The sequence below is a fragment of the Montipora capricornis genome, chromosome 10 (genome assembly GCF_036669925.1).
Source record: "Montipora capricornis isolate CH-2021 chromosome 10, ASM3666992v2, whole genome shotgun sequence".
NCBI lineage: Eukaryota > Metazoa > Cnidaria > Anthozoa > Scleractinia > Acroporidae > Montipora > Montipora capricornis.
The window spans coordinates 50,548,233-50,565,486 of NC_090892.1; the positions used below are offsets into that span (position 1 = coordinate 50,548,233).

The 17,254-nt window shown below is 39.1% G+C and overlaps 2 protein-coding genes across 2 annotated transcripts in view; one reads left to right on the forward strand and one right to left on the reverse strand.

Moving 5' to 3' along the window:
* Positions 1 to 361: 361 nt before the first annotated feature.
* LOC138019127 (programmed cell death protein 5-like) lies at positions 362 to 12,417 on the forward strand. Its single transcript, XM_068865799.1, has 7 exons — positions 362 to 468; positions 537 to 583; positions 3,429 to 3,490; positions 4,464 to 4,555; positions 6,164 to 6,235; positions 6,814 to 6,885; positions 11,438 to 12,417. The coding sequence occupies exons 1-6, from the start codon at positions 403 to 405 to the stop codon at positions 6,856 to 6,858; spliced, it is 384 nt and encodes a 127-aa protein (XP_068721900.1). The 5' UTR covers positions 362 to 402; the 3' UTR covers positions 6,859 to 6,885; positions 11,438 to 12,417.
* Positions 12,418 to 12,644: 227 nt separating this feature from the next.
* Positions 12,645 to 17,254, reverse strand: part of LOC138019126 (trichohyalin-like) — a 28,345-nt gene continuing 23,735 nt past the window's right edge. The window contains exons 17-23 of the mRNA XM_068865798.1: positions 17,124 to 17,184; positions 16,874 to 16,973; positions 15,979 to 16,020; positions 15,774 to 15,863; positions 15,476 to 15,522; positions 13,347 to 13,469; positions 12,645 to 13,124 (exon numbers count right to left, since the gene is read on the reverse strand). Of these exons, the coding sequence (XP_068721899.1) occupies positions 12,974 to 13,124; positions 13,347 to 13,469; positions 15,476 to 15,522; positions 15,774 to 15,863; positions 15,979 to 16,020; positions 16,874 to 16,973; positions 17,124 to 17,184 (614 nt within the window). The 3' untranslated portion in view covers positions 12,645 to 12,973. The remainder of the gene's footprint in view (positions 13,125 to 13,346; positions 13,470 to 15,475; positions 15,523 to 15,773; positions 15,864 to 15,978; positions 16,021 to 16,873; positions 16,974 to 17,123; positions 17,185 to 17,254) is intronic.

Below are 17,254 nucleotides of genomic sequence, written 5' to 3' on the forward strand. Positions count from 1 at the left end.
GTCATACGACTTCTAGGATTAATAAAAATGTATGTAGGTGGTTTTGCAACCAATCTCAGTAGAGACACAAATAACAATAGTGCAATGGTCTCCAAGATAGGACGCAGTTCTTTACAACCTCTAATTTCATTGGATCCCTTTGTAGTCCATTGTTTCTTTTGTATCGTTCTTTGTGTCCATTGTTTTTTTGTTTTCTTTTTTTTAACCAATCCCGAAGAGCAGTTGTAATAGCTGCGTACTGACTCATATAGGGAAAAGGGAACAAGGCCCTCCCCAGGAGGGCCTCAGAGAGGAATAACAATAAGAGCGAAGCCCTAAATTCTGGTACATGAACCGTTTCTACATGAACCTTTTTTTTTTTGCGCCTAAGCCAGGTTACCTAGCAATAGACCTTTTATCAAAATGGCGGACGAAGAATTGGCAGCCATTCGGGCGAAGCGTTTGGAAGAGCTTCAAACGCAATATGGGGTGAGTCCTCTTCGTAGTACGTCGTTTTATTCCAATCATGATCTGATTTGCTTTACCATGAAATCCAGGGACAGAATACGGCTCAAATGCAGCAACAGCAAGAGGCCTTAAAAAGGTTCGTTAATCAAAGGCATTTGATCAGTCGATCTATTGATTCACCTTGGAGAAACTTCGGAATTCAGGGCTGCACAGGGCCACCAAATTCAGATTTGTCAGAAACTTTCAAAGAACGATGCATATCACAATTGAGCATCGTTATTATACCATGATTCAGAAAAGAGTGGCTCTGTATTCTGTAGTTTAGCCATCCAATAATATTCAATCGGGCCAAAGGTACATGTAAGCTTTAGGCAGTGGTTATTCGTACGGGAACCGTACACCAACCTATATCTGCTATTCATACGGTAGTCCTCTTAGAATGATTATTACAGATTCTAACCCTAACCTTGAACGATTTAGCCACGCAGTTATTGAAAGCTAACCGTTTTAAAATGGGTACTTAGACTTAAATACTGTTTATCAGCGCCACTTGAAATGGGTGCTTAGACTTAAGGACGTTCACGCTAATTGTTTGTGCACAACGTTACTGCACAGGTAACGCGACTGTAATATGTCACGCATTACTTCGAGCATTATTGAAGTTGAGGTTTTATAACCTTTGCAAAAAGAGTGGACGATAAGTCTTGCACAGCGTTGGATCAGAGAAGATCATGATCGGTCAAGTAGACTACTGCACGACTGATATTCATGTTGTTTTATCAGTTGTGCACCAGTCTACTTGAAAATATTTTTCAAGCATTAGTCAAAATAACATGGCAACAAAATAGCCAGGGAAAAAATTCCAGGCCGGCAAAAGAATGGCACCTTTATTTCCAAATCATCATGAAACGTTAAAGAGAAGTGAGCGGTAGGGTGGAAAAGCTCTGGAAAAGGTAGCTGATCGAGTAGTGGCTGAAAGTTTGGAAAACTCGGGGACGAACCGTTGCATAAGTTTAAGGGGGCTGCTTTTTTTTTTTTTAGTGTTTTTATTACCCTACGAACTTAAGTTCAAAATGAATGCATGATTTTGAAGTTCATTTCCTTTACTTTCGTGAAAATAGAGCAGTATTTTTGTCCTTGTCCGCTTGAATATTGCGGACCTGTGTGGAAACAACCAGCAATTAAATTTCACAAAAACCACACTCCAAAAGATAAGCATGACAGCAATGGAAAGATAATATACAAAACACTAACCAAATGAAGATGACGCCTGCTTAAAACTTCGTTGCTATGCTCGAGAAAGTTTTTTTTTTTTTTTGGTAAAAGCCTTTCATCCCTTCAACGATCAATCCTCTCTTGGGTTCCAGTGCATCCTGGCAGTTCACGCAAAAACGTGACAAACTAAATTTTCCAAGAGCTTTGCAAAATCACATTGATTTTTCTTGTTTAGATCATCGTGACCCCTATTTTTTTAATCATGAATCACTTACTTTACTTAATATCTACAAAATATGATGAAATGAAAAAATTCCCACCGTAAGAAGTTATCTTTTTGAAACATTTTCTTTCCTTGTGCCATCGAATTCCAATAGTGGTTGCAACGGATAGAGCTTACAAAAATGCTCGTCAAGGATGAACTCTACTGTTTAAGAGACATCCCTAGCGGCATGCAATTATCTTAAAATCCCACTCCTAAAAACCTATGCATGGAAACGTCTCTAACAGTTTATTTTTATGATTTTCGATAGATGAGCAGATGAGGCAACATCTCGCTATTATGGCCGATTTCTCGGAATTAAGGCATTTTTCCACTGCCATTTTCTCCAAAACAAAGTCGGTGACCCCCAATTTTTTTTTCATTTTTGGAGTAAGTACTTTGTGACCTAACTCTAGGCGAGAAATGAAGAAAATCTCACCGTAGGAAGATGGTGTAACAAAGTAAAAGGAAGAGTTGTACACTGCATATAGAGTATACTTGGTTTGCATTCACGTGATGAGAGGGCCATGTTGGTGTACAAAACAAAAGCATAATGTTGCTAGCGTTTTGCATAATAATAGAGCCAAATTCCCAAAAGGCTTTTTCGTTATATTGTTCAGTACACCAACATGGCCGCCAAAGACGTCAGGTGCAAGCCAAGGATAGGTTCCAAGATTGAGAGTACAGTTATCAGTATGGTTATCTTTACATCTTCTAAAGAAAGCAGTTGATAGATAGACTTTGTACTTGTAAGAAAATTATACAGCTACAATCTTTTTCATTTCAACTGAAGTTGCTTACTTTCATTTTGAAGTCTTTTGTCGGCTTTTGTCCACTGCGTTTGTTATGCCCAGGACAACATTATTATGTTAATTTTGAATAAATTACTTAGCTGGAACTTGGCTCAAAATCTTTGACCCGTGTATAAGTCGAGAGCGATTTTTGGAGCTTCTTTTGAGGCCATAAAAGGTCGACTTATACACGGGTAAATACGGTACTAATTTTTCATTTTATTTTGTCCAAGATTGTAGCATACAGAGATAATTATTAATTATTGTGGATATGTGTATCAATGAAAACAAAGGGAGTATACACCTGTATCATTGCAAAACAGAAATGTTACAGAAAAATAATTAATAATAATAATAATAATAATAATGACAATCATCATCATCATCATCATCATCATAATGCATTATCAGGAATAACTCAAGGAACTGGCATAGGCTTCAATAAAATATACCATAGCTTTGTGATCAAAATAAGTTTAGTTTTCCAACATTCAAACCACTTTGATTGTTATTAATTTTTGATTGCTTCCGCTGTTCACGAAGATTTTGACACAAAGACCTTACCCTTGTTGAGCTCTGTTGAACCACAGAGAATTCCAACATCATCTAGGTCAACTCTCCAGGGATTCAAGCAGGATACAGTTTATACTTTTATTGATTAGCAGGTTGGTTTCTAACCTGAATGATAACATGTAACTTTGTCATACCATCAGGGAGGCTGAAATGAGAAACAGCATGTTGTCACAGATTTTAGAACAGGGTGCCAGAGCAAGATGTAAGTTTTAATTGTGCATGTTTATATACAGTTACTAACCTCCCACGTAAACTTCTTCTCTTTTCCTCCTTTGGTGTTGGGAGACCCTGGTTGCAGCTGTTTACATAAACCCCACTCCTAACCCCACAACCCCTAGGAGGTCAGTTGTCAGGTATTTTCCCTCAGGGAAAGCATCAATCATTAAAGAGGCTCTGTCACGAAATTTATCCAAATTTAGTGACTGGGAACCTGCAATCAAAGCAAGTTCTCAAAACACTGAAGGAAGGTTTGAATAAAATAGCAAATGCAAAAGGAGACAGACATGGGCAAAATTGAAGTTTAAAATGGATTGCAATACTTATTGAGATTTTTGAACTGTTCAGCCTAACAGTTTTTCAAAGTTTAACCCATTGACGACCAGGGGTTCCCCATTGACGAGTAAAATAGTCTGGCGTAAGACAGAGTAAAATGCTAAGTCTGGCCGTTTTCGGCCGGTTTTGACGTCAAAGGGTTAATGGGGACAGTTTTTCGGTGAGTGATTAATTACCGGTTCATGTATGTATGCTTGACAGACAATTTTTTTGTTATAAAGCTTTGATTTGTGTTTTAAAAGTAATTTCTGGCTTAAAGTTAAGTTGCATGAGAACTAGGGGTGAGTAATCAGTAACACTACGTGTACTCGAAATTAAATGCTATTCCCTGACACAACTCCTTTAATTAAAGTGACTTACTAAGTGCTGCAACAAGGGAGGTGAGGGAGAGATCCAGGGTTCAAGTTTGATATTCAATATGCATGTCTGTTAACAGGGAAGATTCATTTTTACATGAAATTATTTTACTGGTAGTACGTGGCAACCACTGGAACCAAAGATCTCTTTGTTTCTTCTGAGGCTATCAATAAATTATTATTGGTTATAATAATTATTTCCCCTGCATTTCATCTTTTTAAAGAAACTATGGCAAGTTGATATTAATAATTTTGTTACTTCATCAGTAAACAGCATTGCACTTGTTAAACCAGAGAAAGCAAAAATGATGGAAAGTATGTTGATTCAAATGGCTAGGACTGGCCAAATAGCTGGAAAGGTAAAAAAAAAGATGTTAACTTCAGTCAGCATTCAGGTCTTCACACCTGAAAATGACAGTTTGCAGGGTTTTGGGCAGTTTTGGAACCAAAATCTCAGAAACCCACTCATTGAGATTATGGAAACTTTTGAAGAGCATTCAAATCAGAGTTATTCTACCAAGGTTCAGAATTTTTATAATTCACTAAATCCTGAAATACATACATGTACATCTTATTCTATAGTTTAACTTATACACCGTAATACACACGGATATTTTGCAAGTTGTGTAGTATTTTTCCGAGTCCCACAGGGGCGAGAAAAAGTGTGAGCAGTGACCAAAATGTCCGCGAGTATTTTATGTTAAACCATTGATTACGAGATTTATTATTCCACTAGACAATTCTATTTGGTATTAAAGAGTGTTTTTAGGAAAATGCACCATCTGTCCTTGAGGGTGCATGCAAATGATATAGATAGGTAAAGTCTGCTACGAGCCTAGCAGGCCCATCAGGCTGGCGCTTATCTCCGGTTTCTGTAGCATGAAGCGACTAGGAGTATTTCTACTCCCCCCTGGATGGGATGCTAGTTTATAGCAGGGTTACCCCCAGCATTAACTAAGCCGGTACCCATTTATACACCTGGGTGGAGAGAGGCACCGTGAAAGTAAAGTGTCTTGCCCAAGAAGACAACACAATGTCCCCGGCCAGGACCCGAACCCGGACCACTCGATCCGAAGTCGAGCGCACTAACCACAAGGCCACTGCGCCAGTCCCATGCAAATGGTATGAACAGCACAAAAAGCCAGCCAAATGTCGTTTATTTGATTGAATAAATGAATGAGGAGTGACAAGATAAATTCTCATGCTTTGCATCGTGTTGAAAACAATTTTTTTCATTGAAAAACTCCCATTCTGTCCGTATTTGCTCTGTTCTAAGCCAGTCAAACTGACACTACCGTGTATCACCGTCTCGTATTTTGTGCATTCTCTTGACCTAACATGGTAAAATGATGCAATGGTGGAATAATAAATGTAGTTAATTACCGGTAATAATTATTCTGTTACTTCTTATTCTGTTGATCTTGCACCATTCGAGATGGAGAACCCGTGCACAGGCTACTGTTACATCTCCTCCTGCCCATCATCATCATCATCATCATCGTCATATCTTTCTTTACCTTAAGATACTACAGTAGCTTGGTGTATCTAATATCTCTGAGCATTAATTTTACCCATCCAACCATGATATACCACACAGGACAGAGCACAACACTAGGAACCCCATTCCCTACTCTTTGCAAATATTGTGTGGGATCTTTCATGTCCCACAGGGTTATGAACATTGAAGAGTTGTAATATGGGGCCTAACGCTTACATTTTATCATCCTTAAACAAAAAGACTGGAGAGTCTAACCCTTTTTTTGCTGATGACATTAGAATCGGAGCACTTTCTTCTCAGTTATTTAAAGACCTTGATAGCTGATTTGACCAGAGTTTTGACCTCACACCCTCCCACACAGTAGTGCAATGCTCAACCAACTGAGCCACCTGGTTTCACATCAATGTTAAGGACTTTCACAGCTGTATCGCAGCTTAGGATGGCCTTCTGATAACATTTTTTATTATAGTTGTCAGAGTCTCAGTTGATCAGTCTTCTCCAGGATGTGAGTGAAAAAACACAAAAGAAAACCACTGTGAAGGTATGGAGATGGAGCTGCTGATAATACTCTTATCATAGAATCAGTCACCATAGCAACACAATGACAATCATAGTCTACTATCCTAATGCCACTAAAATTTCTTTTTAGATGCTTTCATATAGTTTATGGAGATATCTTCCAATTAATCCAAATTTAAAGAAATCTGTTGTCAAAAAAAAACTGTAAAGGCGAGAAACCCTGTAATTTTCCATTGTGCAGGTGTCTCTCCATTACAAAAAGTTCTCTTTTCCTCTCTCTCTCTCTCTCTCTTTGCTCTTTGCAAAGAGTTTTGACGTAACCTGCTAATCAGGTTATAGCTATAAAAAATAGGGAGTATTACATTTTTGTACATTTGTTTTTGAGATGAGAGCATTTAAAGGGAAGATAGCTTTTGAGTAGATGTAGAGGTTGTTAACCTATTGATTCCTGAACCGCCGTACCCCCCACCCCCCCCCCACGGACAAGTAAATCAGCTGGGATTAGAGTAGAAACGGAATGTATAAAGTCAATGGGTTAAAGACAAAAAATAATTGCCAAATGCACAGCAGTTAATTTCAACTGCTTCCGAAAATCTTCAGTTCAATAGGAAACGCATTGATGATTCTGATGATGACGATGACTAGGGAAATATGATTGCTTGCAATTCAAAGGTTGGTCTATTAAATTGCTTAAGGGGGGTGGCACTTAACTACAGAAAGGCAATGGTTGCTAAGGAAGCTTTTTAGTCAAGAGCCCCACAAAAGATTGCATGCCTTGGATGGTTCTTTGAAGTACCTTTTTCGATGGAAATCTGACATTGCTTCAATCAGAAGGCGCACGGGTATGGTATGCAGTTTGTATCAAAAAATACTTCTTGTCATATGTAAAACTTATCATTAAATATACAGAACTTATTACTCTTTAAATGAAACATCTTAGCCTATACATAAAACTTGCTACAAAATGTAAAACTTGTCACGCCGTATATAAAACATGTTTGAAAATATAAAACTTGTCACGCCATATATAAAACTTGTTGCAATTACACTTGTCACGCCATATATAAAATGTAACTTGTCACGCAATACACCTATTGGAACCCAGTGCCGCGCCAAAGAGCAAGAACGAGGCGGTGAACTTGAGTTTTCAGGGTTATAAACTCTATAACGTTTTGTGAAACGTTTTGTGTAGCGCACAGACCTGAGAATTGGTGAGGTGATTTATGAATTTGTCTCCTACAACATTTCAAGTTTTCAGCTTATTTCATTGAACTGTTTCGATTTTATTTTTTTGTTACGTAACAATGAAGACGATCTATAGTTAAACCCGACAACTTCATCTCTCTTTTAATTAATACTCCAGAGATGGCTTGAAGCGGTCTGAAAAGAGCTTGAAGTGTGGTGGATTGCAGAGGAGATCTCAGGGGTTATCCAGGGCAGCTGGTCTCCCGGATATAATTCTTTTTGTATGACATCCGCTGGTCCACTACATCGATGAGCAGCTGGTACCAGTGTTCACAAATATCATCAATGTCATCGGAGATATGTGTAGTATGCCAGGGAATTTTACAAGATCAGCTAGGAAACGATCATTGTCGAAGCCCTTCTTACTACGATATTCAATGAGCTAAGGTCGAGGTCTAGTAGTCTTCTGCTTCCATGTAGCATAGATCAGATCATGATCACTGAGGCCCATCTTCATTGTTCTACTTGTAGCAAATCGTTCCGGGTTGCTGGCAATGAAGAAATTAAGCATAGCGTTTACGGCAAACGTCGGACTAAAGTTTGCGTTTTGCCAAAAATGGAAGAAACTCGTTTGATATGAGCTTATTTCTTGCTTGTTAGCAGCAGATATTAAGTAACATTTCAAAAGAGAGAGACGAGTTGGAATAACATAATTTCTATGACAAGCAGCAGCCCACCATTTCGCGTTTGCCGTTTCACGTAAACACGATAATAATAATAATAATAATAATAATAATAATAATAATAATAATAAGTATTGAGGAGTGAATTGCGAAAAGGCGCAGCTCACGATATCGGGCTGAAAGCATACAAAGGCGCCTCTGGCTGCCGCTATACAGTCCATTTTTTAAGTCGAAGCGCAGCACCACGGCTAGATGTTGATTAGCTGTGAGTCGATTTTGATGAGGAAGGAAAACCAAAGTACTCAGAGAAAAACCCGATCGACTGAAACTCAGCCCACATGCAGGCCGGGGCAGAGTTGAACCCCGGCTTGCAGTGGTGCTGACTCCTTAATCTCTCTAATAAGGACATCAGTGGCACAGAGCTGTTGAAATGGTGACTTCGCATAAGGCTGCCGACGGTGATTGCCTCAATTTGCTCTAATAATCAAGACAGTGACTCATTTATGTCCTTTTGATTACCTCTTTGCCTTTCCACACCATTGTGGTCTCTGAGACCATCAGCAAGACTTGATAGTCTCTCAACGAGGTCTCTGTGAGTAGCCAGCCATCTTGCTAATCCTGGAAACTCAAGTTCATCGCCTCGTTCTCGCCCTTTGGCGCGGTACTGGGTTCTAATAGGCGTATTGCGTGACAAGTTATATTTTACATATGGCGTGACAAGTTTTATATTTTCAAACAAGTTTTACATATGGTGTGACAAGTTTTCTATTTTCAAACATGTTTTATATGGCGTGACAAGTTTTATATTGTGTACCAAGTTTTATGTATAAGCTAAGATGTTTTATTTGAAGAGCAATAAGTTATATATATTTAATGATAAGTCATATATGACGGAGTATTTTTTATACAAACGGCATTCCATACACGCGGAACTAGTCCGGCCTCTGCTGTGCGTTTCAGTGAAAAACATGTAAAAACTCTCAGGAAGCGAAAGGAAGAGGCGGTTTTTTCACCAGATGGGAACCGTCCTGGGCATCATTTTTTGTAAACTGTAGCATAGAATTTCTATTTGGAGAAAAAATGGAACTGATATTTTGAAAAGTGTATCAAAGGAGGGCCTTATGACATCATAATATTTTTTGAAAAAAATTTTTTTGTCAAACATCCATGCTACAGATTTTGTTTTAAAATGTTCTCACACTGTTGGATTAAAAATTTGTGAACAACATAGTTAACTCGCTGAATTTTTAGGCATTTTTTGTTTTGGTCACATGATTTACCAAATATGGTTGTGAGCTGAACCAGACAAAGAATGTTCAGTAGAACACGCTTGGCAAAAAAGGAGAACTGTAGACTGAGTTAAAGAGACTCGAGAAATGACTATTGGAAGGGGTCCATAGCAACGGTCGGTAGTTAAGACAGGGCTCGAAATTGCGACTCACACTGGCGACGCCAGTGCGACCAAAAATTGAGTCGCTGGCGACTAGATTTTCAGAAGTGGTCGCCAGCCGGCGAATCACGTTTTGTCCGGTAACCCTGGATAAACAGTAGACGACCTCTGTATTTGAATCTTTATATGATGAAATCATTCGTAGCTGGTAGCTAGAAAACGACTAACCTTTCTTTCCCCACTAAAATAATGTCTAAAGACTACTAGAAAATCGGTTTCACACACTGTGAATTAATAGTAAAAAATGTACTTCGATACTTCGATCAACGCGTTTACTAGGCGCCAAATTGTTTTAGTGGCTTCATGGGATCGTGGGCGCACTTCTTGCATTTGCGGCCGGAAGGCGAAGATCCAGCCAGAAGGTTAATAGAAAATTTAAATCCATCGTCAGTTGTGAATGCTGAAAACATACATTTAGCCAAATTACCGAAGGAGCTCCTCGGAACTAGCTTGATATCGATAATATATTGATAATGACCCTGACATAATGAGTTTGAAATTTGTATGGAACCTTCAAAAAGAAACCTGTATCCTTAACGTAAAGTACTGTTGGAGAACTTGTCACCTCTGTTAAAAAGCGGACACCTGCAAAATTGACTACACAAGGTGATTAATAAATGGAGATAAATATCGGTAGAAAAAGTACTTTAAGAAACCAAGTTCCTCTGATTCTAAAGGCTACTGAAACCGTACGAGCCGATCCTTTCATTTTATCCCGGTCGGAGACCGGTACGAGCATTTTGGTTGTGTGGGAGCCTAGGCCGAGCAATTGTAGTATTAAGGAGGCTCGAAAAGGTTTCAACACTTAGAAGACTCTCTGTTTAGATCGAATAACGCTACAACACTGAATCACGTAACAGCGATGTTATGGTACCATATGAAACACGGATTATTTCCAAACAAGATGTGATCATCATTGTAATGTAATAAGTTACCTTAGCAACGGGAAAGCATAGCAAAAACACCCTAAATTTTGTATTTAGTTGCTCATATCTCAAAAACGAACTAGGTGATTCCCCTTTTTTATTGCTGAAAAGTGATTAGAAGGCCTCGATGAAACGTTCGGCAAAGTTTAAAAAAATTCTGTCGAGAGAATTCAGAGCTACCTTAAAAAAATCACAAAATCGAGGAGGCTCTGAATCCACCTGACAGAAAGTTTCATCATGCCCTTCTGATTACTTTTCAGAAATAAAAAATGGAGTTCACCGAGTTCGTTTTCAAAATCAAGGGGTGTTTTTACAGGGCTTGCCCGTTGCCACGGTGACATATTACGTCACAATAGTGACTGTATCTTGTTCAGCAATAATTCGTGTTTCATATTGCCAATACATGATACAACGTTGTGGCGCTGATCCTTCTAATAAGAGCGTCACTTGGAAGCGTTGAAACTGGTTCGAGCCTCCTTAAGTCACTTGCCATGCAAGCCGTAGGAGAAAAGAAAACTACGTTTTGAAGAGGTGAAAAGCAAGGATAAAGGACCCATGTTTGCCTTGCTATGGAAAACACGGACTTAAAACGTTCTGTGCTTCGCTCCATTTCAAATAACCAAAAAGAACACCAATACCAAACCAAAGACAAAAGCCGAAAACAACAGTGGCTTTAGAGGTCTTTCTCGTGCTGTCATTTAAAATTATGTTCTTACTTAAGCCATATATTAAATAAGTTCGCAACCAAAATTTATGATCTGGCGACCAAATTTTTTCCATGAGTCGCCAGCTGGTTCCTGAGCAAAAAAATTAACCCCCCCTGAATTGCTTCCGTGTTAATACCATTGATTAAAATTTGATGTCAGTAAATTTCCTTTTTATTGAATCAGCTGTACAAATGAAATTCATATTTATTTATGCATAAAATTCTTGAAACCCCAGACAAGATTTTTTTAACATTTGTGTTTTTGTTTTCCCAGATATCCATGTAGTACACAATTTGCTGTGACCCAGCAAGGTGCTATTGCGTCAGCTTGGCAAAATGACAACAGAGTTACCCTGACAGGGGAACAAATGCAAAAAGCTTAAATTCATCATACTCTGGCAGGCCAAACAAAACAGTGTGGTGGGATTTGGTCAAATAGATAGGAAAACAGATAACAATGAATGAAGTATTTATCACGAAAATGGACATTTCTGTAATTCTGTTTAAAAGTATTCTTTTAATGGAAAAGTTTGAGATTGTGATATTTGTATCACCTTTTTCAAGTAAGTTGGCTTATATTAATTTTATTATCTCTCAAGTGGTATGCACGCTATGATCATCAGTGTAGCAAACTGTATTCTACAGTGCGGCCAGCTAATTTAAATCATAGTTATTGTTGCTTGTCTCAAAGGTCTACACGTATAGTAAATGTTGTTAACCTTATTTTCTTGTGCCAAACTTTAAGGTACAACCCCCAGGTATTTGCCATTCAACTTATGGCCTGATTGAAATTAACGAGTTGCTAGCTCTGTAGTAATAGACCACTTTCATAAATGGCGACCAACTTTACATTCTTTTGTATTTATGTTAATTAGACCTACTGCCCTCGTTTTAAAACAAATATTCTCTTGAAATTTGTTCGTCGTAGCGAGGTTAGTAGGGCTTATTAGCATTAAAACAAAAGAATAATTTATTTGGCCGCCATTATGAAAGAGGTCTCTGTAACTCTTCACTTCTTGTGTGCGTTTCTTTGCGATGATCCGAAAAAGATCATTGACTCAAGATCACTTGGATCATGATGCATCTAAGGAACCGAAGAATCCTTTCCCAGAGTGGATTCATCGGTTGCTTTGATGAACCGTAAGAAACACACCGGTAATTTCTGGGTTGAGAGATTATGGACTACATGCATGAATAAAGAATGTATCCCTAGGACTTCTACTTCAGATAAAAGGTAACAAAAGTTTTAAACAAGTCACTGAAGACAGATGGGTTCTCAGTTGATTGGATTTTATCCAGTGGGTATTACTGATTACTGTAACTGGAGTTAGTAACCCAGATTTGAAGCCCCTGATTTTATTTTTGTCCTTCCTCATCTAACTATCACAAAAAGCTAGTCGTTGGAAATGGCACACAAATACAAGGCCAGTTGTTCGCATGATCAGTCAACAACAAAATTGCAAAGAAACTGACCAAGTTACAAAGAACTAGAAGGTCCTTCTCAAGGCCCTTCTCTCATAACGTTTTATTATAATCTCGCATTTTCAAATTATTGCCATTTGACAAACTTCGTATTATCAAAAGGTGAGAACATTCAATCCTGTTAAGGATTTAAAAAAAAAAAAGGTGACATTTAAACAAAATGCCTTGGAGACGTTCTTGACATCAGTGGTTATTTCAATCCTTGCTGCTTGTTTCAGATCGTTGTAAATCAATTTCGGTGAAATTTGATTTCTGTACAATCCCGACTGTCATAACCCTTGTGGATTGAAGGGAGACTATACGTGCAGCTGCGAGTTCACCTTGCTGACTATGCAGCCTCTCCTTCTTCGGATGACAAATGGATATTGGGGTCTGAATCCGAGTCGAACATGCCACCTTTTTCTCGAACTGTGTTCTTCATTCTTCTATTGTCGGCAGCCGCGTTCCTCCACACTTGTTCCAGTTCTCTATCAACGTTCCTAGGGGGAAACAAACGAAAAAAGAAACGTTTATTGGTGGTAACAAGTTTGTTAACCTTGTATTTTTCTGACAACCGCGTGCAAGTGAGGAAAAGGCAGGCGACCCGTCATTTGATGCGCATTGAGGCGGTGGTAAACGCAGTTTGGACTAGTAGCGTCATTAGTCTAGTTGGCTCGCAGCGGAGAACTCGGATTACCGGTATATTGAAATAGTCATTTCACCTGTTTTCTCCAATAATGATTTCCAGTTGGCGCTGCTTTTGTCTGACCTGACCCCGGAGGTTGTTTATTTCGGCCTCGTATTGTTCTTTGAGCTTGTTAATCTCTTTTTCTTTTTCCCGCAGCCTGGAAAAGAGAAATGAAAAATAAACACCACCGTGAACGCAAGAGTTTTTGTTTCCTCATAAAGACAAGCTAAAGTGCCAATGTCTTTTTCCACTGAAAAAGAAAATAAGATGGCTGTGCAATCCAAACAACATTCACGTCAGTTATGCCATATATTGCGGTGCTAGAGCACTTTCCATCGAAAATATGAAATAACGACTGCTGATTAGAAATTTTACTGCGCATTCAGTTTTCACTTAGAACTTGCTGGCTGACACCTTTAGATTGAAGAACAAGACTGCATCAACCTCGTCCCCAGAGTCCGCTTTTCTTTTGATCAGCACCAAGAACACGGACTCTGGCCACTTCCAATTTATGCGCAGTCGTAGTGAACGTCCATTTTTGTAACCGTTGACAACCACTGTTGTTTCAAATTTCTGAGCGTGCGTAGACGAGCCGGAAGTCCGTGATTTGCCGACTTCCTGGCTTGAAAGTGGCCAGTGGTGCTGACCAAAGACTTTATCCACTCGTCGAAATTACAGTTCTGACCATGCGCATTAGGTTTGAAGGTGGAGGGTTTTCTTTTTTTTTTTCTTTGAAAGTGCGCATGCTCTTCGTAGTCCTACTATTCCTCACTATTCCTCTAATCTGAAGGTTGCTATTGCTGTTCTGTGATTGGTCACTTTTAGAACAATGAAGGGAATTTCCACTCCACCAAAATCTAAACTTAAAAACAATCAAAACTGTTTGATTTTTTTTTCAAGTAGAGCACTTGCATCGGAAATAAAATGAATTTAGGGAATCGCTCGTTTTTGTTTTCAAATTTCCCAGGCGCCGCCATCTTGAATAACTGTAACGTGTTACGGTTACCCCATATTTACGAAACAGAAGCTCTCTTCGTCAGAACAAAAGGGCACGTGTAACACGTCACAATAGGGAGATTAAGCACGTGACGTTTTGAGCCAGGAACTGCAACCAGAAGAGCGCAGTTTTCCTCTTCAACTTGTCTTGACGCTATCACATTTATTTTGCTAAGTATCTTTTCTCTATTCAAGACGATAAGGTTAATTAGTATATACTAAAACAGTGGATAGCATTGAATGCGCGCGCTGATTGGCTACTCAAACTCCGGAAATCCTTTGCTATTCACCTCCAAGCAATTCGCGCGGAATTTGCGCCCGAAGTATTGTCATCGTTGCAGGAATAAATGAGTTCAAATCATCTTTTTGTGCTATATTATCACTGTTTTAGTATATACTAAAACAACTATTCACCACAGTGTCGGTGGCTAGTGGTGGATATTAAATATCCACCACTAGCCACCTCCACTTCGGTGATGAATAGTTGTTTTAGTATATACTAAAACAAAAAGATAATATACAGCACAAAAAATTAATTTGGATGTTTTCTTCACTTGTCACGGATGCAAATCGGGACGCCATTTTTTCCCGAGTTGCTGGGAGGTAAATAGCACAGGATATTCGGCGCCCGCGTTCAACGCTATCCACTGTTTTAGTATATACTAATTGTTAATTATCTTAAAGCGACTACTGTCCTGGCACATGCGAAGTGTTCACTTTTATTTTCGTCAAGAACGTCTCGGGCTTTACGCTTTCTAGCTATTCAAGATCTCGGCGCCCGGGAAATTTGAAAGTGAAAATAAGCGATTCTTTTTTTTTCTGATACAAACACTTTTCTTTTAGGTTTTCGATCAAAGTTGTTGTTTCTTTTTCATACAGGGCTATATGGAGCGTTTTCACTCACGTGACCAGCAGCCATATTGGATTACTGAAACAAAAGAAAGTATTTGCATAAAAACAGAGTTCAATTCCCGGAGGAGTAGTTTGTTACACCATCATAGCTGCCATTCTTTTGTTTTGGAACACCAACATGGCCCGCGTGACGTGTAAAAAAACCATGTGAAAACGCTCAACACGCCGATATCGTATCTTTCTATTTGTTACATGATCAAAGATGCATGCTGGGCATTTCCCACCCATTTCCCATTTCCCCGTCTAAGCACGTACCTTCCTGTTACAACAGCAACTTTGTCAGTAGACTTTCTCCTGTATTCCTACAAAGAGGGAAATATCGGACGGTTGGCTGCGGATTTTCTTTGGCATAAAAACTATGATAGCTTATGAAAGGCCGAAAAGAAACTATGAAGTTTCAAAAGAGAGGAATCCATAGTTGACACGGTAAAACAATTTGAGGCAACCAGAAGGATGTGTTTTAAATTCCCTGAGTGTTTCCTTCAAAAAATCGTACAAGAACTGCATTAACAGCGTGAAACACATGCATGTGGTCTAAAAAAAAACTCTATACCTGTAGTTTTTCTTGTAGCCCCTTGATGTTTTGAGTCCCAGCAAGAATTTTGGATGCAGCTTTCTCCTGTTGTACTTTCTGTGTCTTTGCCTAATGGGAATGGATACAACTGCTAAGCAACTTGGTCTGTATTCAGAAAGGGAACCGCCCACTTAAAAAAGTACAGCGACATAAAAACAAAACTCGGAGAAGATTTTGAACTTACGAATTGAACGTAGTCGTCTCTTTCAGCAGCGGTTTTTTCCGCCTGTCAAAAGAAGAAAAAAGCTTCGTGAATTGTATCAGTTCTTATGTTACAAGATTTGACTCAACCCTTCTCGTCTCAAACACCCGGAGATGTGCGTGGCCTGGGGCGGAATGAACGATGTACGCGCGGGAGAAGAGGTAGAGGATTCATAGTTGGGACTGGTTTCCACATGTCAAACTGAAATGCCCCTTGTATTTCAGCTTACATCATGTATTATCTTTCAACTAAGAAGAGATTCAGAAGAAGCGAGGGTCGAAACCAAAGTGGATCGCTGGCTTTCGTTATCTTACCAAAATAAAGGACATGAGCTGCCGGCATGCCCGCCCCCCCAAGAATTTGCATCTTCGTACTTCTCATAAACTTGCGCTTAGACCTAAATACTATTGGTCAGCACTTCGACATGCATAGAAACGCTGTTTCTCTTTTCTCTTTTCTGTGAATTTTAAATCAAAGCAACTGGCATGTTCTTGGGCTATTGGGATGGAAATGTTACGTTATGTAATTGCCAAGGGAATGTCCCACAAATTTTCAAGCAATAGACCTTTTTGCAGATACGGTGACCATTTTGATTTCTATTGTTTCGAAAGATATTATGGGATGCTCAGGGGGCAAATTAATATGTGCTTGCCCCCCTGGGCATCCCATAATAGCTATTTGAAACAACAGAAATCAAAATGGCCGCCGTATCTGCTGCAAAAAGGTCTATTAAGCAAGTGGTAACCAGGTCCCTTTTCGAATTCTCTTCTGTTTTATTTTTATTCCCACAATCCCGAACTTCTGTCTACGCCTACATAAAACACGACTGGCCACGAGTTACATGTAGCCGAAGGAAGAGTGACACAGTCACACTTACCACAGTAAGGACTTGTGCCAGGGTTTCCTGGGCGGCAAGTTCTCTTTCCTGAATATGTTCCAACTTGCGTTGAAGAAGCAGAAATTTACGTTCAGATTTCCTGTAGACGAAGCGCAGCCAAAAAATGTTATACATTAGCGTTCAATCAAGAAGCATCTGCATGCAGCAACGACTTGTTTCCAAGTTAAACACATTCCCGAGGATTTCTTTAAAACCCTTCTTTTCATTAAAAAAAAATGTCCATTCATACTTCAGTGACTTTTGATATGCATCAAGCTCTCTTTCCAGTTGAGCGTTCCTTGCTTCAGTGTCTGCAAGTAAACACAACAAAAACTTAACTGAATGCTTTAGAAAAGGTGGGCAACTTTTTGATCGATGGAT